General features: G+C 40.5%; 1 protein-coding gene across 1 annotated transcript; it reads left to right on the top strand.

The window, feature by feature from the left end:
• Positions 1–12,476: 12,476 nt before the first annotated feature.
• slc25a48 (solute carrier family 25 member 48) lies at positions 12,477–25,608 on the top strand (the record flags this gene model as incomplete). Its single annotated transcript, XM_079228705.1, has 7 exons — positions 12,477–12,531; positions 15,678–15,721; positions 17,306–17,377; positions 17,753–18,005; positions 19,045–19,332; positions 21,226–21,359; positions 24,982–25,608. 7 exons carry the CDS (start codon positions 12,477–12,479, stop codon positions 25,084–25,086), a joined length of 951 nt encoding a protein of 316 aa, XP_079084831.1. The 3' UTR covers positions 25,087–25,608.
• Between the last annotated feature and the right edge of the window lie 172 nt (positions 25,609–25,780).

Genomic DNA, 25,780 nt, shown 5'->3' with positions numbered 1-25,780 from the left:
TATGCGTCATGTGTTAAAGCTGCATTCTCTCTCCTGACCACCAGGGGGCGACTCCTCTGGTTGTATAGAAGTCTATATAAATGACTCTACTTCTCTTGATGTATTCCCTCAGTAAACATTGTAAACATGAGTTTATGTCACAATCTCTAGTTTCAAGTCTTCTTCAATACAGCATGATGTTCATTTAGTAAATTATAGTCATTTAGAGTCAAACAGACCATAAAGCAGGGGACGCTTTAGGGGCGGGGCTACAAGGTGATTGACAGGTATACGCCGTCTCTACATCGCTCCATAAATGGTCACTTCCTGACACTGGTTGCAGAAAAAACAAGATGGCGACGGCCGTAATCCAAGATGGCGACGGCGAACTTGAGGCTTTGTATCATTAGTCCACAAACCGTCACAAACATTCTTTGACACGAACGCACAAACAGTGTTGGAAGTGGCAGGAAGGCTGGAGGATCACTCTCCTCTATAACACAGATTGACCTTCATCTGTTCAGAGCAGAGAACACAGAATATCTAACAGACTTTAAGATGATAATAACATTAGACGAGCACCAGTGTGATCTCATTAGACCAGAGAGGGGGTCAAAAGGTCAACACATTGTGAAAGGCGTCCATCAATGGACTCCAAACAGACTCCAAACAGAGTGATCGCTCAGTACAATGGACAGCGTCAGCTGCATGCTGGGTAAACGATGAGGACAGGCTTTTGTCTGCGCCATGATTTCATGGAAATTGAAAATGAGTCTCATTTCATGTCCTATTGTCCTTGATGGGATGAGCTGAAGGAGAAGCCTCGAGGCGTAATTGCCTCAATCTCTGCTAATTTCTCTTGAAATGGATGAACGATGACAGACTTCAGAGGAATGTGCTCAACTTGGAAAGTCTGGGAAAAGATGGCGGCAAAATGAAGATGTGAGAGCACCGCGGACGCCTTGTGCATAAAACATCATTCAACGCGTTAACAGAACATTTAAATACGTCAAATCTACAGAAAATACATCGCAATGTGTCCTGAATATCATTTTAATTTAACATAATGAAGAATCTTCAAAGTCCCAACAAGTTAAAGATGCTAAATAGCACCGTTAGCACGTTAGCTTCTTCCTCTTCAGCGTCGATCAAAAAGGTCCCAATCTTGTATTTAGCACTTTAAATGTTTCTGTTAAATGTTTACTGACAACATCATTGGTTGGCTGATATCAGTTTCTGCTAAATGATACCTGCTTCGATATTTGTTCTTGTGTGGCAGTCGCTGCACTCGTTTTAATTTGGGGGGAAAGAAGAATGAATGACGTGAATTAAACGTTTGCATTTTGACCTTGTTGTGCACGATCGTAACACTCAACTTATGTATTCATGCTCCTCAGAGGATGAACCCATTTTATTTTTGGACACTCTATGAGCATTGTTGTATAGCACCAACCACGACAACATTGTGGGCACTGTGCACAAGATATATGTTATGATCTAACAGACAGGATTGGTGTTCTTTTGCTAGATAATCATGATCACCAAAGGTTGAATCATGCTTTTAATCTAGTGAGCCTAAATGTAAAATGTTTGCTATTTCACTCAATATATATATATATATATATATATATATATATATATATATATATATATATATATATATATATATATATATATATATATTGAGTGATGTAGTGCACACTGCAGCCTCTAGGGGGCAGCATGCATCAACTTTCAGGATGCATTATCTGCTTCTGTTTTCTGATGTTTTTGTAACAACTGAAGGTTGAATATTGTTCTCATCTCTTCTTTTTGTTCTCAGACAATATTTCCTAATTGTTATGCATTTGTTTTGTTTCTTTAAAGTCTAACCGCCTTGGCCGCAAATACACAAAATGGACTCTGTCGCCTCGGGACTCCGGCTCATTAAAACGCATTTCTCTTCTTGTCATGTCGGCCCTCGCAGCAACGAGCCGGCATCTCGTTCTGAGTCTGCAAACCCTAAAAACAAAATGTGTGTGTGTGTGTGTGTGTGTGTGTGTGTGTGTGTGTGTGTGTGTGTGTGTGTGTGTGTGTGTGTGTGTGTGTGTGTGTGTGTGTGTGTTCTGCTGGACGATTAGTCGGACGGAGAGGAGGTGCTGAATCTATTTAGCTTCGCAGTAAAAGTCACTTTGGCTCTGGGCTGTTGCCATAAATTAAACATTTTTGTTTTGTTTTTGGACCATAAAAGTGTGAGAATATAATAATATAAAAAAGAGAGTGGAGGATAAACAGCAACAAGAGTCTGAGGCTCATGTTGATGATCATCTCCTGATGGGTGAGGAGACCGGAGGCTTGTAAACACTTTTATTCTGCAACACCATTTTAGTTCATTTCTCATGTATATATTTTTGGTTCACACTTAAACCAAACACTTTCGCTCTAAACTGTTTTTTACATACTGTTACCAATATATTCTTATATATATATATATATATATATATATATATGGTAACGTTTGTTGAATTTTGCAGAAATCTACAGACGCAAACAGACAAAATAGTAAGTTAAATGTTGTCTTTCCTCTAGTCTGAATAAAGACATGTTATGTTATGGAAGGGAAATAACCCAAAGTCTCAAAAAGTACCAGTGCAAGAAGAAGAATATTTCGGCCTGTTGTGTTCCACCGAGTAGTTGATGGACATAAACATTCAGTCCAGACTTCAGTTTGTTTTTACCCATAATCCCTTGGGTTTCATGGTTGTTGACTGTAAGTGGGGGGATTAAGTTCTCCTTGGTAATTATCACCATCACACTGTTTTTTACCCCCGGTTGCAACATACTGTTGTGAACACAGCTTAAAGACGAGCGTGTTTCAAAAGCAGCTGAAACATATGCAACACAAACACGGCAGATAACGAACCCCTCAGGACGGCAGGGCGCCGGTTCAGCCCGCGCCGGATGGAGCGCTCGCTTCCCGCCTCCGGCAACTCCAACCCTCACGTACAGAGACCTCGACACGGCAAAACATCCAGTTAATGACATTAAAGCTCGTGCCATGACAGCTTCTGTCAGTTAACCTTCCTCTTGTGTTAGCTTTCTGTTAGCATCTCTTGTGTTAGCTTGCTGTTAGCATCTCTTATGTTAGCTTTCTGTTAGCATCTCTTGTGTCCTGCTTTCTGTTACCTAGCATCTATTGTATCAGCTTTCTGTTAACATCTCTTGTGTTAGCTTTCTGTTAACATCTCTTGTGTCAGCTTTCTGTTACCTACCATCTCTTGTGTTAGCTTTCTGTTAGCATCTCTTGTGTCAGCTTTCTGTTAACATCTCTTGTGTCAGCTTTCTGTTAGCATCTCTTGTGTTAGCTTTCTGTTAGCATCTCTTGTGTTAACGGGTGGGTTTTGACCCATGTCTTAAATCAGCTGTAAAATACACTAAAAACAATTATCTATCATCCAATGTGTTTCTCATCTCTTGGTGACCTTGTTAGGCTTCCTTATCCATGAACATATTGTTTATGTTTTAATATTTTTGTTGTGGGCCTCTGGGCCTTTTCTTTGTCAGGATACCTCCATTTCAATAAAAAAAATGGTAAAATGAACCTCAAGAGAATCATATGAATAAATAAAAGGTTGTTGTGTTACCTGACTATTACTGAGGGTATTAGAACACATCTCTTAAATACATTTGTTTCATTTTTTTTTAATTGTAGTATTATTAACTATACGGGTCAATTTTGACCCATATATATTTACTTCAAGAAAAAGGCTCAAAAGTGTTTCTTTTTAGCAATAGAACTTTAATACAAACACAACATGAAAAGCAGAACAAGTCAAAACACAAAATATAGATTTGCAAGGTCAAAAAAAATTACAAATCAAGCAAATCTTATTTTTATTTCTGGGTCAAAACCGACCCTAACAACACAAAGGTCATAATTTCAACCAGAGCATTTTATAATTTAGTGGAAAAAAAAGTTTTATTTTTATTTTGTTGAAATAGAGGTTCCTGACAACGTCAAAAAGCCTTGATGCAGTAAACACATTGATGTGGCATTTAAAACCTAAAACGGGTCGGTGCCGACCCGAACACAAGAGGAAGGTCAAGGCCTGATACATGGATGTGCACGTGAAGCAGGATGTGCACGTGAAGCAGGATGTGCACGTGTGCTGCAAACAGTCGTTTCTACACGATGGACTCATGCTGGTTCTCATGCATGAAGCCACAAACACCGAGGCGCTGACGACCTTTTGAGTCCCCATCCCTCTCTCTCTCTCTCTCTCTCTCTCTCTCTCTCTCTCTCTCTCTCTCTCTCTCTCTCTCTCTCTCTGTTGCTTCATCGCGTGCATCTGATCTGAGGTCAGATATATTTACCGGGCTGCTTTAGGAATTCCATCGGAATCGCATGTTGCGTGACACGAATGCTGCCATGCGAGGCAAAAAGAAAGAAAGAGGTCGTCGGTGATTGAAACTGTGACATTGAGAAGCAGAGACAGAGGAGGAAGCGACGACCCGGCGCTCAGAGATGAAGCTGTTCTGCCCCCTGGTGGCCGCAGGCAGTCGTGTTGTTAGTTGTTGTTTATATTCATTTTGCTGTTCACATGAGTCTTCATAAATAACATTCTTTACTCCCATTGAACTCCTCCTTCATGCACAGCTGCAGGAACAGTTTGACCTTTGACCTCCTACACTCCTTGCTGTTATAAGGAATTAAAGCTTGTGCTATTATTGCATTCACTGTAAGTTTGAGAAATAATATATATAAATATATTTATAATATATATATATCAAATATGATATATATAATACATATATATAATATATATATATGATGTTTAAATATATTTATATATATATATAAATATATATATAAATATATTTAAATATCATATATACATATATACAATATCATATATATATATATATATATATATATATATATATATATATATATATATATATATATATATATTGCTATACTTTAATAGCATGTTCTCACCTCCGCCCAGCGGCTCTGGAATGGTCTGGTTTAAACTTTGAGTCTTCAAAGTTTACTGAGAAAATACTGAGAAAAACTCATTCTGGTGATCCAGTGTGCTCTCAATGTGTTTTTGTCTAAGAACTGATGATGTGAAAGGTTTTGCCAGGATCATGTTTTTAAGTTTCCTTTTGTTTTGCTAATTTATGAGACAGGTGAGGGAAAACAGTAATGTAAACATTCCTGGTAAAAAAAAAAGAAGCATCAATAATCAATAGTTAGTTACCGACGAACGATCAAAATGAAAATAATCATTTTTCGTGTTTTCCGTGTTTATTTTTATTTTTTTCTTCAGATTGTTATCCCCCCCCCCCCCATAACCTCCTCCTCCAAACCAACAACACCTCCTGGATGAGGGTCCCCGTCCTCTGCTGCCCACCTAGAGGTCACGACCCGACCGGCCCTCTGCAAACACAAACAGATCCACGATGCGTACAGCCGGTCAGTGCACTTTAAAAACAAGAAGAAAAAAGAACACAACAGCTGTGTTGTTGTTTGATGTGACATCAAATCAGAACTGATTTCTGAGAAACGATCTCGTCTCTCAAGTCCTATCGGTCACAACACACGTCAGAGCTGTGTGTGTGTGTGTGTGTGTGTGTGTGTGTGTGTGTGTGTGTGTGTGTGTGTGTGTGTGTGTGTGTGTGTGTGTGTGTGTATGTGTACGTGTACGTGTGTGTGTGTGTGTGTGTATGTGTACGTGTGTGTGTGTGTGTGTGTATGTTGTGTGTGTGTATGTGTACGTGTGTGTGTGTGTGTGTGTGTGTATGTGTACGTGTGTGTGTATGTGTACGTGTGTGTGTGTGTGTGTGTGTGTGTGTGTACGTGTACGTGTGTGTGTATGTGTGTACGTGTGTGTGTGTGTGTGTGTGTGTGTGTGTATGTGTGTGTGTGTATGTGTGTGTGTGTGTGTGTGTGTGTGTGTGTGTGTGTGTATGTGTGTGTGTGTGTGTGTGTGTGTGTGTGTGTGTGTGTGTGTGTGTATGTGTGTGTGTGTGAGAAGCTCTCACAATGCAACAGAGATGGAAGCTGCAGGAGAAAGTCATTATTCAGTTTGAGCTGAAACAAAAAAAACTTCCAAACATCCCAGAGAAAATATGAAAACCAGTCACTCTGCAGCGCCGTCCAGAACGGACGTCCCAGATGTCTCAGCTTCCCATCGGCCCGAGATTAGATTCTGATAGTTTCTGCCATGAAGGCGTATGTTTAGACAACGCCAACATCTGTTTGATTGATCCTCTGTTTGATTGATCATCTCTTTGATCGATCCTTAGCGATCGGCTCCAAGAGCAGCAGACAGATGAAAAAGCTTCGTCCAAAACTCTGCTGGCAGCCGTAGAACGAGAGACGGCGGATCATTTGGTAAAGATCCAGGCTTAGGAATGGATTCTTTATTTATTCACGGTCCCTCTTCGAAGCCTCCGCAGAGGACGTTTCATCTTCTGTCAGTTTGTTTAGATTTCAAGGAAACTGTGATTACATTTGGTGGAAATCCGTTCAGCCAAGAATCCAATTGCTATGGTCCTAGTTTCAAGTCTTCATCAATACAGCATGATGTGCATTTAGTAAATTATGGTCATTTAGAGTCAAACAGACCATAAAGCAGGGGACGCTTTAGGAGCGGGGCTACAGGGTGATTGACAGGCGTTGTCGTTCTGAGAGCTGTCCTTGTTTCAGTCTGGTTTCACTTCATTGACATTAAAGTGAGTGGTAACATTAGAATCACTATTAATATTTCAGTTTGATGCCACATCTCAGTTTGATGAATGGCTTTGGTTCGGACATGAATTTAAATGACATGAACTCAGCGGTCCAGAGTCTGACTCACAGTTTGTACAGTTCACCCTCCAACTGGAGTGTTGGTTCATCAGGAGTCCTCTGACTGCTCTCTACTTTTATTAGTTTGTTTGTCTTCGGGTGTGACTTTTGTCACTTTTTTAAATGTTATTGCAGTTTATATCTCTCATATTTAATGATTTACAGAGAAAATGTTGCTTTATTATTATCAAAAGATTCAAAGTCAGTCACTTTCTCCCTCGATGAAACAAACATGTCAACCACACCTGTCCCCGTGGACCAATCAGAGGCCAGAATCACACACACACACACACACACACACACACACACACACACACACACACACACACACACACACACACACGCACACACACACACAGGAGATACAGTGGGAGACCTCATGTGTGCATTTGTGTTTTAAGGCAATATTGACACATGGACTTTGTCCACAGTTGATCAAATTCAGGATTTCATGTAGAAGTATGTATTATGATTACCATACATCATACATGTTTGATTTGCTTATTTCTAAATTTCTGAATGCTCATTTGTTTTATATGTTTCTTTATCTGGGATGTCAGGTGATCACTTCGCGGGACACAATTTAAGAAACAACTGATTCTTTATAGAGAATAACAATCAGACTTCTCGCTGCATGAATTATTTAAAGTTGTTTGAGATTCCCAAAAATATTTTGGGCTATACAAATTAAACTGAATTGAATTGAATTAAAAGAAAAGCACCTCTGAAGGTTTTAAATAACTAATCCAATGGATTGAGTGACTTAATTGTGTCTTTTTTTCACACTCGTTACTGAACACGTTCATATTTATCAGTGATGGTATCAAGCATTTGATTCATATCTGAGTCGAGGTGTCAGCAGGTCGAGTGTGATTACAGCCGGGTGTGTGTGTGTGTGTGTGTGTGTGTGTGTGTGTGTGTGTGTGTGTGTGTGTGTGCGCTTCAGTCCCTGAAACGTGATCCAGAAACACAAGATGCATCATCAGCAAAACACACGTGAGGCACACCTTCTATTTATAGTTATGCAGGTTATCCATCAACGTTAATAAGCTATGCAGCATTCTTTCATACCGACATGTTTTCAGAGTGTCTCTCTCATCTGGGGAAATATGAACTGATCCTCTAAGCCTCTAAGGAAACAGTCAATTCTTCCCTGAAAACAAATCGATGAATTTGAGCACAGCTCAGTTCCATCTGTAAATAAAGTTTTATCTTCACATGAAAACATCTGGTGGGGAGTTAGTCTGCTTTTTTTTTTAGAGTGCATTTCTTCCTCTCGTTTTCTGGGCGTTAAAAACTGCCTTTTGCGCCAATGCTCCCAATGCACCCCATGCTTCCAATGCTCCCAATGCACCCCATGCATCCAATGCTCCCAATGCACCCCATGCTTCCAATGCTCCCAATGCACCCCATGCTTCCAATGCTCCCAATGCACCCCATGCTTCCAATGCTCCCAATGCACCCCATGCTTCCAATGCTCCCAATGTTCCCCATGCTTCCAATGCTCCCAATGCACCCCATGCTTCCAATGCTCCCAATGCACCCCATGCTTCCAACGCTCCCAATGCACCCCATGCTTCCAATGCTCCCAATGTTCCCCATGCTTCCAATGCTCCCAATGTTCCCCATGCTTCCAATGCTCCCAATGTTCCCCATGCTTCCAATGCTCCCAATGTTCCCCATGCTTCCAATGCTCCCAATGTTCCCCATGCACCCCATGCTTCCAATAGTCCCAATGTTTTCAATTCTCCCAATGCTCTCGGTGCTTCCAATGCTCCCAATTCTTCCAATGCTTCCATTACTTCCAATGCTTCCAATGCTCCCAATGCACCCAATGCTCCCAATAAAAGGGGTCAAAGTCAAGTATATGTCTGTCTGTATGTGACCATTAAAAATCAAGTTTCCACATCTACGTATCTAATCCCAGCCACATCGGCTGGATTACGTACGAACATTTTGTGGAAACTTGATTTTTTTAAACCATTTAAAACCACACAAAGGACGTCTTGAGCAACCCTCTAATTGATTTAATCTCGTCTGTGAATAGAAACGTAAAAAGATAACCTTGTAGTCAGGTTCAACACATCCTGGACTCCTCAAGCACTGCACAGAAGCATCTCCAGGAGAGAAGTGTCACACGTGCTCAATGCGTCCTGTCAATTCAATAATAAACGTCCAATAGTCACATTATAGTGTGTGAGTTCTTCAGGCTTAAAAACAAAATTTGTCTTTACTGTTCGTTGTCTTCATTTTTGCCTCTTTTATTTTGAACAATGTCTGTCTCTTATTATTTCTGGGGGACGCATGATTAATTGGCGTGATATCTACATGATATTTAATGTAACACAGGGATCATGTGTCTAAGTTTAGTTGTTCAGTTCCTCTTCGAGATCAGGAAACCCCGACTAAACATAGTGTCAGAAAGTATATTTAAGTATTTATACTCTCATCCTACAGAGTTTTCAATGAGGGACTAAACTTTAATAGAGTCTCTGATTGTGATTTCCATTATTTGTATCTTTTTTATGACGTCAAAGAGAAATTCTGCAATCGAGACAAAAAGTAAAAGGCAAGAAGTCAAAGAGAAAACTGAGAGTCAACTGAGAGGTTTAAAGTCTGCGTGAATATTGTCACCTGTTTGCGTCTGCAACTGCTTTGATGGAAACATTCTCACATGTAATACAAACGACGGGTTGCGGTGTGTTTTGCATGTTAATTTGTGAGCATTAAACCTTAAACTATTTATTTCTAGGTAACATTATATGATCTTCCTGTTGAGTTGTTTTTGGCGACCTTGAACCTGAACAGCAATGAATGTTTTCCAAGAGAGTCGTGACTCTTTGATGGTGAATTATAAAATGTTTCCAGACTATTAAGGACATGTAGAATTATAGGAAAACGTTTTTAGACGATAAAGAGGAAACATTCACTCTACAGTAACCTGCTGCTAGGAGATGGAAAAGTGAGGATAAAAAGAGCAAATAGAGACTTTCATTAGTTTAGAGAAAGGAAAATAACTAAAAAGTGATAAGATGGAAGTATGAGGTCAAACTTGCATTTCTCTGGTAATTTTCCACCAAAGTGTGACAAAGTGTGAGTCCGTTATCAGCGTCTTATCGCAGGTGGAGCTGGGTTTGTCTGGGGGTGTCCTTCATAAGCACTGTAAAACATTAACTATGATCATGGTATATGTTTACACACAACTTAACCCCTTCATATCCAGTTCCAGCAGTGAGCATAAACCAGATACAAACAACATAACTAAAATCATCTTCCAGTCGTTGCTGCACCGTGATCCAAATGTGTCAGGCGAGAATTCATATTTTTTTTATTTGATATCATGTGAAAGCCAGATGATTGACAGCTCAGCCTTTAAAAAATAATAAGGGAAAAAGCTAATAAAAACATATAAATCATATACAAATATATATATATAAATATATATATATATATATATATATATATATATATATATATAATTTATATTCTAAACTAGATAGTTAAAAATATATATCATATTTATAAATAAATATATTTATAAATATACAATATATATAAATAAATAAATCCATTCAGAAAAAACTGAACAAAGAAATTTGAAATTAAATGAAAATAATTGTATATTTTCTTATTTGTCTATTTTTCAACATTTAGTTCCTCTTTTATTAATTTCTTCTTTTCCATTTCCCCATTAATTTTCTCATGCTTTCACAGATTTATTCATTATTTATTTTCACAAGGCCATCTACTCTCAGTATCTGCAGGCCGGAGTTTGAACCCCGTCACGGCTCAGCGGGTTCGTTCTGTTTGCTCGTCCTCCTCCTCGCGTGTGTGTGTGTGTGTGTGTGTGTGTGTGTGTGCGTGTGTGTGTGTGTGTGTGTGTGTGTGTGTGTGTGTGTGTGTGTTCCCTCAGGCGCTAATATCTAATTTAGATATTATTACATGACAAGTGTTTTATGTGCGCTATCAGGAATCCTCCTGCCGCTGCCCTTGACTGACCTTGGCTGTGTTTATTAAATTAGGACCAGCGTCCCCACAGGTCTGAACAATAAAGCTTTACTCACCTTTAAAAACCACAGACTGGAAACACAGTTCTTTTTTCTCAGCCTCCTCACAGATAAGTAAACTGTCGTCAAAGTAATACATTTTCCATAGTAGTTCAGACTTAATACTTCACGTCATACTGTAAAAAAAAGGGGAATATTACGGAAATATAGTCATCATCTTTTTTCTTTCCTATCATCCAAAAACCTTTTCAAAGCACATTTAACCTTCATGACGGTTCCCTATTTTGGTTTCACAAATAGATATAGGTCTTTAAATTAAAACATATATATAATGATTATTATAATGTTGAAGTTCACGTCAGAGTTCTGCGCTTGATATTTGTCGTAAATATAATAAACATGAAATGTGCTGTAAAAGTAATACATTAACATCATAAGAAGTCATTAAAACTTTAATAGGGACTTCCATAGACATGATTTAGGCTCCTTCATGATAACGTTATAGTTTATGATATCACAGTGAGTAAGTAAAGTGTATTTGTATTGCACAAAGGTCACACAGTGCTGTACAGGAGTCGAGAAAACAAAAAACATAAATGAACCCAAAGTGACCGTATCAGGGGCAACAACATTACAACGGGTAAGAAAGCATAATAAAATAAATTAAAAACAATAAATAACAGATTAAAAGCATCCAGGGAAGAGATCTGAGTATTACATTACATTTCATTTAGCTGACGCTTTCATCCAAAGAGACTTACAATAAATGCATCAACCACAAGCACAAACTCAGATCAACAAGAATCAAGAAAGTACAATGTCTTCAATAAAGTGAAAGTACAAAGTGCTATCAGTAAGAGACATGTAAGTGCTACTAGGTGCTGCTACGGTGCTACTAGGTGCTACTAGGTGCTACTAGGTGCTGCTTTCCTTATTCAAGGTGTAGTCGGAAAAGAAGTGTTTTTGTGAAGCTGCTCAGAGACAGCGAGGAGGGCCGTCTCTGTTGAGGCCTTGAATCCAGAGTAATATATATAAATATATTTAAAAAAATATTAAATACATAAATGTAAACATAATAAAAGCAGGTTTGGTCTAACAGAAATCTAGTTTCATTATATTTCGTATGATGTTTGTTTTCTGTTTCCTCTTAGGTTCCTAATTATTACATTATGTATTTAATAATCTACATTTTATAGATGTGGTTAATTGTCTCTAGGTTGTGTTTTGTTGAATTATTATATTGTTATGTTAAGTATATTATTATATATATGTATGTACTTTATTTAAATATATAAAACAAAAATAAAAAAAGAATTTTTCTTTTCTTTTTTTCTTTGTTTTTATAAAATAAAGGTGTGTCCTGTGTATTTCTGCTCAGCTGTCCACCTCATGGCTCATTTCCATCTCGGAGCCAATAGGCTGCGTGTCATTAGGGAGCTCGCACCTGATTGGCCAAGGACACTGCCCCCTTCTCGGACCTCTGCTCTGATTGGTCTCTCGTGCAGACCAGACCTGCCTTGCAGCTCTCTTATCAAAGCTCACACAACACACAGCATCTCTTGTTTTCCTGTTCTCAGAACCAGAGCTGCATCGTCAATAAAAGCCGTCCGACAGAAGACTCTCCAGTTATTGACCCGCTGACCGATGAGAGGAAGATGCAGACCTCACAGAGCTTTCGGATGGATGATTTCATTGCAGGATGCATCGGCGGTGAGTGACGAGTTTATTTCCAGCTTTGTGTTCTCCGTTACCCCGGTGTCCGGTGGGCCCCTGTGGGCCCCTGTGGGCCCCTGTGGGGGTCTGTGGGGGTCTGCGGGGATGAATGCATGTTTGTTTGGATTAAATCAACTGTGAAAGGAGGGGGAAAAGTTTAGAAACAAGCAGGAGTTGTTATTTTTGTTGTATAACACACACACACACACACACACACACACACACACACACACACACACACACACACACACACACACACACACACACATATTAGAGCCAGTGTTTTACCTCATGACTGAGATAAAGCAGTCAATGTGCTATCTCTCTCAGATGCGTGTCAATTCTATGGAAAAAAGAAAACAAAGTGGAATATGTTTGTTGTTGTTGCACAAACTAAAAAGGAGCAGTGTTGGTGTCCTGAGTTCCAATACAAGGAGCACTAAGACCGCTGCAGCTCTTTTTAATGCATTTGTCCTAGAAAAAAAGAAGTTAAAAGCTCAAACGAAGAAAAAAGTTAAGTTTGACTTATAGTAAACCAAAACTATAAAGAGACATCATTTCAAGTTTAATCAAGAAACAGGCGGATGATGACGAGCGATGGACGTTCCAAATTTAAGATGAATAGTTGCGTCATTAAAAACTATAAAGTTATGCTCTGTGATTTAATAGAAAGAAAAATAACTTCAACCTCAAGCCATTTAAATGCATTCATTTTGTCTCAGTGACCTCAAGTTGTAGTTCTGCTGTTGACCTCAAAGAACCCTGTAGAGGACCTGCAGAGGATCTGTAAAGGACCTGTAGAGGACCTGTAGATGAACTGTAGAGCACCCTGTAAAGGACCTGTAGAGGCTCGGTAGAAGACCCTGTAAAGGACCTGTAGAGGACCTGTAGAAGACCTGTAGAAGACCTGTAGATGAACTGTAGAAGACCCTGTAAAGGACCTGTAAAGGACCTGTAGAGGACCTGTAAATGATCTGTAAAGGACCTGTAGATGAACTGTGGAAAACCCTGTAAAGGACCTGTAGAGGACCTGTAAATGAACTGTGGAAAACCCTGTAAAGGACCTGTAAAGGACCCCGTAGAGGACCCTGTAAAGGACCTGTAGATGAACTGTGGAAAACCCTGTAAAGGACCTGTAAAGGACCTGTAGAGGACCTGTAAATGATCTGTAAAGGACCTGTAGATGAACTGTGGAAAACCCTGTAAAGGACCTGTAGAGGACCTGTAGATGAACTGTGGAAAACCCTGTAAAGGACCTGTAGAGGACCTGTAGATGAACTGTGAAAAAACCCTGTAAAGGACCTGTAGAGGACCTGTAGATGAACTGTGGAAAACCCTGTAAAGGACCTGTAAAGGACCCCGTAGAGGACCCTGTAAAGGACCTGTAGATGAACTGTGGAAAACCCTGTAAAGGACCTGTAGAGGACCGGTAGAAAACCCTGTAAAGGACCTGTAAAGGACCTGTAGATGAACTATAGAAGACCCTGTCAAGGACCTGTAGAGGACCCGTAGAAGACCCTGTAAAGGACCTGTAGAGGACCTGTAGAATACCCTGTAAAGGACCCGTAGAGGACCTGTAGAGGACCTGTAGATGAACTGTAAAGGACCTGTAGAAGAACCTGTAAAGGAGCCTGTAAATGACCGGGAGAGGACCTGTAGAAGAACTGTAAAGAACCCTATAGAGGACCATGTAAATGACATGTAGAGGACCTGTAGAGGACCTGTAGGAGACCATGTAAAGCAACTGTAGAGAACCTGTAGATAAACTGTAAATGACCTGTAGAGGACCTGTAGATTAACTGTAAAGGACCCTGTAAGACGCCGAAGAGGACCGTGTAAGACCCCGTAGAGGACCCTGTAAGACCCTGTAAAGGACCCTGTAAGACCCCGTAGAGGACCGTGTAAAGGACCCTGTAAGACCCTGTAAAGGACCCTGTAAGACCCTGTAAAGGACCCTGTAAGACCCCGTAGAGGACCGTGTAGGACCCCAGTTTGACTGAGGCTCAGTCGGTTCTTGTACCTCATTGAACTAAATCAGATGTTTTAAGTCCAATAAAAATAACTGAAGTCAAACTTTTTAAATAAAATGCAAAAGTCAAGTTTACAACATCCATGGACCCAAAAGGAAGCTGCGCTGTGATTGGCCGGTCCGTGCTCGTGGAATAAGCGAGGGATCCATAAGAGATTCAAGCGATATCACACATATAATATTATGGTATGTTTCCTGGTTAATGTGACATCACAGGAAATTAGGAGGTTTTTTAGGAACCTTGTTTAGCGCACATAAAACACTTGTCATGTAATAATATCTAAATTAGATATTAGCGCCTGAGGGAACACACACACACACACACACACACACACACACACACACACACACACACACACACACACAGGATCACGTTCTCATTAATCAAACATCTCTCTCTCTCTCAGCCAGAAGCCGTCTCATGTACTTCACATTCCGAAGCTGGACACAATATGAGGATGGGTTGTTTTCCTCTTCATCTGGTTATCATAAACAATAACCTCGTCCCCATTTGTGCAGTTTTGTTTCGCTTAAACTTGAACGAAAAAAGAGTCCCTGATCTTTATAATATAAATGTTGTGCCTGAGTGTAAGTCAGAGTTATGAACAAAGACTGATTTCAATTCCACTGTATTGGCATTAATGCTCCAAAAAGACAGTATTGCCAAAGCATGAAGATTACATCATTACAGCAGATGAATTCAAAGAAGAGAAAACCGTTGTGTTTATTGAGACAGTGGAATAGTTGATGGTTAGTTAGTAACAGACTTCACATTGAATTCATAGAAGAGAAAATAAACATTCAGTTCCGTTGCTTTTATCTTTAGGGAGAATACAAAGTGTCCAAAATAAATCAAGTTCAGGAGAAAAGTTTCATTTTCCAGAAAAACAAACAATCATTTGTCTTTCTTTTATCCACCATCAGTTTCATGGAAGCATTGACCTCTTCTTGTTCCTCCTCTGTGGTTCTCATGTTCTTGTTCCTCCTCTGTGGTTCTCATGTTCTTGTTCCTCTGTGGTTCTCATGTTCTTGTTCCTCCTCTGTGGTTCTCATGTTCTTGTTCCTCCTCTGTGGTTCTCATGTTCTTGTCTCCTCTGTGTTCTTGTGGCTGCAGGAGGCGCCAGCGTAGTCGTGGGCCATCCGCTGGACACCGTGAAGGTAGAGACTCTCGACTAGTTATATATATATATATATATATATATATATATATATATATATATATATATATATATATACATACATATACATATACACATATATATATATATATATATATATATATATATATATATATATATATATATATACACATATATATATATATATATATATATATATATATATATATATATATATATATAGCAGAAACACAACGCATTGATCCATATGTTGATGCACAGAAACTATAAAGTGTGGTTTATTTTGTATTCCTTTCTTGTTTGAGTTGACCTCCTGGTGTTTATTTGCATTACTTTCTATGCATATCAGTATTCAACAGTAGAAGTGTATCTTATCTTATCGGTGAATGTTTAGAGAAACTTTAAGATTCTACTCATCCAGTAAAAGAGGAAATGTTTATCTTAGAAGTTTGGACAGAACAACTATAATTTGTGAGGAAACTATTATCTATAAAGAGACTATAATCTATAAGGAAACACTAATCTATAAATAAACATTAATACATAAGGAAACATTAATTTATAAGGAAACTATAATCTATAAAGAAACTGTAATCTTTAAAGCATGAATGTATAAATAAGCATGAATGTATAATAAACATGACTACAATAAACATGAATCTATATTAAAGCATGACTGTATAATAAACATTAATGCATAAATAAAAATTAATCTATAATAAACATGAATCTTTAATAAAGCATGACTGCATATTAATGTATAATAAACATGACTATACAAGCATGACTATATTAATGTATAATAAGCATGACTATAATAAGCATGACTGTATATTAATGTATAATAAGCATTACTATAATAAGCATGACTGTATATTAATCTATAATGAACATGACTATAATAAGCATGACTATATATTAATGTATAAATAAACATTAATCTATAATAAGCATGACTATAATAAGCATGACTGTGTATTAATCTATAATAAACATGACTATATTAAGCATGACTGTATATTAATGTATAATAAGCATGACTATAATCAGCATGACTGTATATTAATGTATAATAAGCATAACTATATTAAGCATGACTGTATATTAATGTATAATAAGCATGACTATAATCAGCATGCCTGTATATTAATGTATAATAAACATGACTATAAAGCATGACTGTATATTAATGTATAATAAGCATGACTATAATAAGCATGACTGTATATTAATGTATAATAAACATGACTATAAAGCATGACTGTATATTAATGTATAATAATCATGACTATATTAAGCATGACTGTATATTAATGTATAATAATCATGACTATATTAAGCATGACTGTATATTAATGTATAATAAGCATGACTATAATCAGCATGCCTGTATATTAATGTATAATAAACATGACTATAAAGCATGACTGTATATTAATGTATAATAAACATGACTATAAAGCATGACTGTATATTAATGTATAATAATCATGACTATATTAAGCATGACTGTATATTAATGTATAATAATCATGACTATATTAAGCATGACTGTATATTAATGTATAATAAGCATGACTATAATCAGCATGCCTGTCCTCAGACACGGCTGCAGGCGGGTCACGGCTACAGGAGCAGCCTCCACTGCGTCCTCTCCATCTACAGGAAGGAAACGGTAAACTCCACGCTGTGAAGGTTTCATATGCATTTCATCAGAAATGTCTATATTAATTTACCGGCAGCATTCAGCCTAAACAACACCGTTGAGTTTGATGTATCCACATACGTGTCAACGGCCTCACAACAAACCACCGCTGTGTTTATCCCTGAGGTCACATGACGACTCAGGCGCCGCACAGCTGTGTTTTAGTGTTTTCACTCAGAGGACATACTTCCAGACACACACTGGGCAGAAGTCCACCGCTGCTTTTGTTTCCATTCTTCATTCTTGGCTCGGGTCAAAATGATCTACTAATCCCTTGAATTAAAGAAAACTTCTTGCTTGTTTTCAACCTGCTTTAACCTCCTCCCCGTCCTCTCCGCTCCTCAGGCCATGGGCTTCTTCAAGGGCATGTCCTTCCCGCTGGCCAGCATCACCGTCTACAACTCCGTGGTGTTCGGCTTCTTCAGCAACACGCAGAGGCTCATCAGCCGGTATCGCTATGGCGACGGGCGCCGCCCCTGCGGCATGGCGGACCTGGCGGCGGCCAGCATGCTGACGGGCCTCGTGTCCGTGAGCCTGGGGGCGCCGGTGGACCTGGTGAAGATCCGGCTGCAGATGCAGACCCAGATGGTCCTCGCAGGTAAATCAGTGGTGGAGGAGGAGGAAGAGGAGGAGGAGGAAGAGGAGGAGAAAGTGTTCTAAAGCTGAAAAGAATAATGTTGTTGTTTTCCTCTCGGTCGGCCTCCTGCCGTGGACAATAACCTTGTTTACATGGCAATTTGAATACATCTGAAACTAATCAAGAAGAAGAAAAGTCTTCTTGATCTTTATAATCTCAGATGTTGTGCCTTCTATAAGAAGTCAGAGACATGAACACAGACAGAAATCCATAAATCAAACCTCCACAACGACGAGGATTTGTTATTATCTGTAAACTCATATCTCACATTCTACTACTTTATTGACTTTATACAATAACCGTCGATAAAGAAGTTAAGTGTTAGGAAAGCATCCCTCCATCTAAACATGAAACCAGTAAAACGGAGGTCGGAGAAGGTCAATCACAAGATAAGGAGGACGCGTAAAACATTTACTTCCTTTTTATTCGTTTATGGCGTCTGTGGAGCTCGAACCCGTCACACCTGTCCTCACCCGACACGTGATGACTCACCCGACACGTGATGACTCACCCGACACGTGATGACTCACCCGACACGTGATGACTCACCCGACACGTGATGACTTCCTGCTTTGGTCTTTTTAAAGCGGTCAAAGTGGCGCACGTCATGTGAGCAAATGTGAGATTAACACATTTAAAACATTTCTCTTTTACACGTTTAAAAAATCAAGTTTTGATGACAGAGTCAGTAACTCAAAGTTAAAGCAGTTCTTTCAGTTTCTGGAGAGATAGTTGAGTGGTGCTGCTGTAGCTTCTTTTTGTTTTTCTAGCTTCGTTATATATTTGTTCTTCTTCTTCCTGTTATCTTCCATACCACACAGCGCAGATAAGAAGAATACAAAAGAAGCTAGAAAAACATATATATATATTTATTACCAAAGCTACGTTTTCATTACCTTTTTTCTTTTACTGCGGGAATAAGCTTCCATACTTCTGACAATCCTCCAGTCAGAGATGCATCAAAGGAAACAGCTGATCGCGTCGCTTTCCTTCTCCACAGAGAGCTTGCACCTCGCGGGCAACGTGCCGAGCGGCTCCAACATCCCCATGCGCTCCATCAGCGTCCCCACCAAGAGCCTCTACCGGGGGCCCCTGCACTGCATCAGCAGCATCCTGCAGACCGAGGGCCTGCAGGGCCTCTACAGGGGCGCCGGCGCCATGGTGCTGAGGGACGTCCCCGGCTACATGCTCTACTTCATCCCCTACACCGTCCTCTGCGACCTGCTGAGGCCCGACGGCACGTCCAGCCTTCACCCCGGGTCCATCATGCTGGCCGGGGGCCTCGCAGGTACGAGTCCCGGACAAGAAACTGTTTTCAGCTGCCTTCAAAGTATTGCTGTCAGATCTAAGAGCCAATCAGCTCTCTGATGTGGCAACAGCCAGGCATTTCCCATCATGCACTGGGCCACGCAGTTGGTGGAGAGCTACTGCGGCGCCTGTCAAAAAAAAAATCAACGGCCGCCTTGATCTCGTGAGATTATCGTTGCGCACGTGTGCATGACGTCAGAGCAAGTCGGGACCAAGTCGGACACAAATCTACCCAGCATGCATCGGCAGCGCAATGAACGCTGGGTCGGCAGCGCAAAGCATGCTGGGTAGATGTGTGATCCAGACTTTCGGGCAGAAAGCTGCAGACGATCCACAAGGATCGATGAAGGCCTTAAAAATGCTGCTGCTTCGCCTTTGGGGTGGAAATGAAGTCAGTTGGGTTTTTCAACCAAATATTTTACTAAATCAAAACCACCGCAGCTGTTTACCATTTTCCTCCCAGAGTGGTATGCACATTTGGGTTGATTTTAATGTGTTAGATGGAGTTTCTTGATTGTTTTTAATTCAACTAGAGGAGTGGGGAGGTAAATGAGTCTGGTTCTGATTTGAGCTCGCATGCAAAGTAAATTAAGTCCATTTGGTTTGGACTTCACTTGGATGGATCATCTATAAGTATTGAATTCAGAGGAAGAGGCCATCATGAAGAAAGTTTGCTTTTTTATATTGAATGTTTCTATCCATCATCCATCTCTCTCAATCTACAAAACAAGACATTTAAAAGTGACATTTTGGGTTGTAACAAGCATCTTTTATTTATTTTAGGACTTAATTGACCGGTTGCAGCCCTACATCAGTCATCTAAAGCCATCCAAGGTCAAGAGAGGAAGATAATATATTAGATATAAATATATATATAGAGAGATAAATCAAAGCTCGTGGTGTCTTTTTTGACAAGTGTATTTAGAAGTACACGCTCTGATTTGTCGAGCAGGACCTCCAGCCTCATGTTTCAGTGAACACGAGCTGTGTGGATAAACTGTGTGACTCCGGTCTGGGAGGGATCTGGTCTCAGAGGATTCTTGCAGACTTTCTTTCCAGATACAAGCTGACAACCCTCTGAATGCGTGACGGAGGCCAAAAGCCGGGAATCGGCCGCAGGTCATAAATCCCAGAGCTGTGGATGTTCAGCCGAGAGGAGCGTTTATTTAGTTTGGGAGGGTTTTCATGATCGATGCTTCTGCTGGTTGATCACTTTATTCAGTGATGTGTTGATAGTTGATGGTATTAAATGTCAAACCTTTTGACCCGTGTGGTGGCCAGTGGGGATTTAAAATAGAAACGAGCCAATGCCAAGTCCCTCCAAGCAGGAGGGCGGCTGTAGCTCAGGGGGATGAGTGGTCGTCCTGCAACCACGAGGTAGCCGGCTTGATCCCCAGTCCCCCAATAGCTCACATGTCGAAGTGTCCCTGAGCAAGACACTCAACCCCCAACTGCTCCCCGGGCGCCTCCCAGGGCTGCCCACTGCCCCCATCCAGGGTCAGAGAAGAATTTCCCCAAGGGGATTAATAAAGGATACTTTCTTTTATAGATGGAAGAAGGGATGGATAGATTGGATGATTAGATAGATACTGTATGCGAGTACAGATATTGTGTTTTAAACCCTCAGAATGAAAAAGCTAACTTTCTGCATACAATAAAAGTTCCAAACGAACTCAGTATTCACACCAAAAACAAATGTTTTGTTCAATAATGTCCGTGTTTGTTTGCTGAAGGTTTAACACCTGTAGTTGTCGTTTGACCTTCTGCATTACAACATGCAACATGACCTGCTAATGGGAGTTGAACCCAGGACCCCGTCAGAGTTTTGCCAGTGGTAGCTGAAAGCTGACCTCTCTCCCTCTCCCTCCTTCAGGGTCCATCTCCTGGGTCACGGCGACGCCGGCTGACGTGGTGAAGAGCCGGCTGCAGGCGGACGCTCAGCGGAAGAGGAAGTACAAGGGGATCGTCCACTGCATCCTGACCAGCTACAGGACGGAGGGCGCGCAGGTGAACCTCGAGATTACAGGCCTCAAGATTATAGTCCTCAAGATTATAGTCCTCCAGATTACTGTCCTCCAGATTACAGGCCTCAAGAGGCCTCAAGATTACAGGCCTCAAGATTATAGTCCTCCAGATTACAGGCCTCAAGATTACAGGCCTCAAGATTATAGTCCTCCAGATTACAGGCCTCAAGATTATAGTCCTCAAGATTATAGTCCTCCAGATTACAGGCCTCAAGATTACAGGCCTCAAGATAATAGTCCTCCAGATTACAGGCCTCAAGATTATAGTCCTCAAGATTATAGTCCTCCAGATTACAGGCCTCAAAATTATAGTCCTCCAGATTACAGGCCTCAAGATTACAGGCCTCAAGATTACTGTCCTCCAGATTACAGGCCTCAAGATTACTGTCCTCCAGATTACAGGCCTCAAGATTATAGTCCTCCAGATTACAGGCCTCAAGATTATAGTCCTCAAGATTACAGTCCTCAAGATTATAGTCCTCAAGATTATAGTCCTCAAGATTACAGGCCTCAAGATTATAGTCCTCAAGATTACAGGCCTCAAGATTATAGTCCTCAAGATTACAGGCCTCAAGATTACAGGCCTCAAGATTATAGTCCTCAAGATTATAGGCCTCAAGATTATAGTCCTCCAGATTACAGGCCTCAAGATTATAGTCCTCAAGATTACAGGCCTCAAGATTATAGTCCTCCAGATTACAGGCCTCAAGATTATAGTCCTCAAGATTACAGGCCTCAAGATTATAGTCCTCAAGATTATAGGCCTCAAGATTATAGTCCTCCAGATTACAGGCCTCAAGATTATAGTCCTCAAGATTACAGGCCTCAAGTTTATAGTCCTCCAGATTACAGGCCTCAAGATTATAGTCCTCAAGATTACAGGCCTCGAGATTATAGTCCTCAAGATGACGGGCCTCAAGATGACAGGCCTCAAGATTACAGGCCTCAAGATTACAGGCCTCAAGATTATAGTCTTCAAAATGACAGGCCTCAAGATTATAGTCCTCAAGATTACAGGCCTCAAGATTACTGTCCTCCAGATTACAGGCCTCAAGAGTCCTCAACATTACAGGCCTCAACATTACAGGCCTCAAGATGACAGGCCTCAAGATGACAGGCCTCAAGATGACAGGCCTCAAGATTATAGTCCTCAAAATGACAGGCCTCAAGATTATAGTCCTCAAGATTACAGGCCTCAAGATTACAGGCCTCAAGATTACTGTCCTCCAGATTACAGGCCTCAAGATTACTGTCCTCAAGATTACTGTCCTCCAGATTATAGTCCTCAAGATTATAGTCCTCAAGATTATAGGCCTCAAGATTATAGTCCTCCAGATTACAGGCCTCAAGATTACAGGCCTCAACATTACAGGCCTCAAGATGACAGGCCTCAAGATGACAGGCCTCAAGATTATAGGTCTCAAGATAACAGGCCTCAAGATGTGCATTACAAACCCATCTAGGGGTCAAGAGTCATGCTGCGTTCACACCAAACACATTGCAAATGTTACTCGCGCCTGAAAGGGGGCGTGGCTTATCTCCGTAAAAACAGTTACTGTTTCCGCCATCCACCACGGAAATAACCACTAGTTCTGCTTTATAGTTGTTGTGTAAACTCCACATACGTTGGAACATCAAACTCCATGGTGTCTGGGTTCATAATATTATCTGTAGTCCCACGTCTGAATGAAGCCGCTAGCAGCGCTACTTCAGTACCAGCAGCAGTTTGACTTAGCAACGGCGGTGATGACGGGCGGAGCTTCTCAACGCTGATTGGCTGACACCGCGCAAATTCCGGTGTTTGACATTGACACTTTTCTGCTGACAAAACGTGCTTCTGTAATGCTGCGTTCACACCAATGGCGTTGCGAATTTGACGCACGAGTAGATTACATGCAAAGTCAATGCACAGACGCGAATGGTTGCGAAAAGCGAATTTTCCAGGTTTTCCATGACCGTAAGAACCCTGAATATCTGCTGCAGGGCTGCTGTAATACAGTGCATTGGTTTCAACAGCATCCTCATGGTGTAATCGTGCAATCGCGGCCATGAAATCCATCCCATATACAAAATACAAGCTCTATAAATATCCTCTCACACCAGCCAAGCCTTCTGTACGAGCTGCTGTCATTTAAACAGATGGTTTGATCGCCAGGAGGTGAAACCGCGTCGACGATGAGACTCCAGCGCCACAAACTCGAGATAATTTCTTCACCAGATGGTTTCATTTACTAGGAAAGGTGGAGCGAGTCGTTCTGCAAAGGAACGAAGAACAGTATGTCTCTTTTCTAGTGAAATGCAGACAAACAGTTTCCATTGATTCAGTTAATCAGCTGTCAGTAGACGTGTTGCTTCATGGGAGGTCACGTCGGGTGAACGGTTGCAACATGGCCGCCGCCTCCGGCCTAAAGTCAACAGCGCGCGGAGGTCACGGCGATCGAGGCGCCAAAGGTCAACGCGTAGACGCACCGTCCAGACGTCCGGCGGGGAAACGCTCCGATAAACTGCAGGCTATCAGGAGGCCGGCGGCGTTGGACCTCGTGGTCACGGCGGGGGTCGGGTCATTACAGGACGAGTCACGTAAAGCAGCAGCGGGCAAGAAATACAAGACGGGGAGCGACAGCCGGGCGGCGGTGGACAGAAACAAAGAGTTGCGTAACACGACAGATTCTACACGCAGCCGGAGTCGTGACGCAATCCGATTATTTCCTGCTCTTAAAGAGATTTATTTACGTTGCGCATCGACGGGTTGAGAACAGGAAGTAGGAAGTCGGCCTTCTGGGCTACAAAACATGTGCTGAGGAATCCACCGGATGTTTGAGTTGGACTTATTTAACTTTATGTCACCTTTATGACTTTTTGAAAAATAACTTTTTTTAAACTTCTTTCGACATACTATGGCTTTTTGATAGATACTTTGTTTTCTCTCGCTACAGCAGCGTTTGTACATACATGTTACGCAATTAAATATATAAACGTTTTTTTGTATTTATTTTAAAACTACATACATGTATGTTAAGCAATAAAATATATAAAAAAGAAAATGTTAAAACTTTAAAAATGCATGTTACGCAATAAAATATATCCAAAATAAATGTTAAAACTATACACGCAATAAAATATACATAAAAACATTTTTAAACTTCAAAACTACATACAGGTTACGCAATAAAATATATAAAAAGAGCATTTAAAACAAAAATTAAACATACTACTTTATGACTTATTATTTTAACAATATATTTTGACCTTTTTATGACTTTTACATAAACTATGCTATGACTTTTTCATTACTTTTTTCAACATACTATGACTTAAAAAAACAACAACTATACTCTGACTTTTCACCTTACTGATTTGTGACTTTCTTTTCATCATTACTTTGATGAAAAATAAATCCTTAGATTTTTATTGTGGCTTTTCCACAAACTATGCTATGACTTTTTCCTTACTTTTTTTTACCACATCACCTTTTTTGGGGACTTTTTTCCCCCTACATGAAATGCCTAGGGGTTTGACTCTGGGTTCATATATTGGCAGAGATGATGTCATAACCCTTACAATAATCTGGGCTGTGGCTCATCAGAAACGCTCTTCTGTTGCAGGTTTTCTTCCGCGGGTGGTCGGTCAACGCCGTCCGAGGCTTCCCGATGAGCGCCACCATGTTCCTGACCTACGAACTCTCCCTGCAGTTCTTCAGGAGTCTCTAGGAGGAGGCTAACGGCTAATGGAGCTAACGGCTAACGGAGCTGACGGCTAACGGAGCTGACGGCTAACGGAGCTGACGACTAACGGAGCTGGGAGCTAACGGCTAACGGAGCTGACAGCTAACGGAGCTAACGGCTAACGGAGCTGACAGCTAACGAGCTAACAGCTAACGGCTAACGGAGGTTGCAATGAATGACATTACGATGCGTTCAAGCTCGATTCAGTGAAACATTTATTGGGCTATTGTAAATTATGATGTTCATTTTTTGTTATTTTGGTGAAAAACTTTCATTATTCCAGTTATTTGAAGGAAATATTTCCACAGACATTTTAAATAGATTTAAAAAAGAGGGAATCATTATTATTTTGTCACTTTGATGGATTAAAAGCACATTTAAACTAGGATTTAGTCCCTTCACATGTTGCCTGCCTGACAGCTAAGTTTTAAATAGTTTGTTGTCCTGTAAATACTTGTAAATATGTGAACTGCTATTTCAGAGTGTTTTATTGTAAATAAATGAAGCTTTTAAACACACAAGTGTTCCTTCTTCTTCTTCTCAGAATACTGTTTGACTGATGCGACTACCTGTCAAAGACAAAGTAGTCAGACAAACGCTTGCTGTTGGCCCGCTGCCTGCAGGCTGATAACAGTCTGGAGCTGCGAGGTCAGAATACAGTAAACTACTGTACCGTGCT

Source organism: Taurulus bubalis (genome assembly GCF_910589615.1).
Source record: "Taurulus bubalis genome assembly, chromosome: 13".
Classification (NCBI taxonomy): domain Eukaryota; kingdom Metazoa; phylum Chordata; class Actinopteri; order Perciformes; family Cottidae; genus Taurulus; species Taurulus bubalis.
The sequence above is the reverse complement of the archived record's forward strand: the minus strand, read 5'-3'. Positions and strand labels throughout refer to the sequence as shown.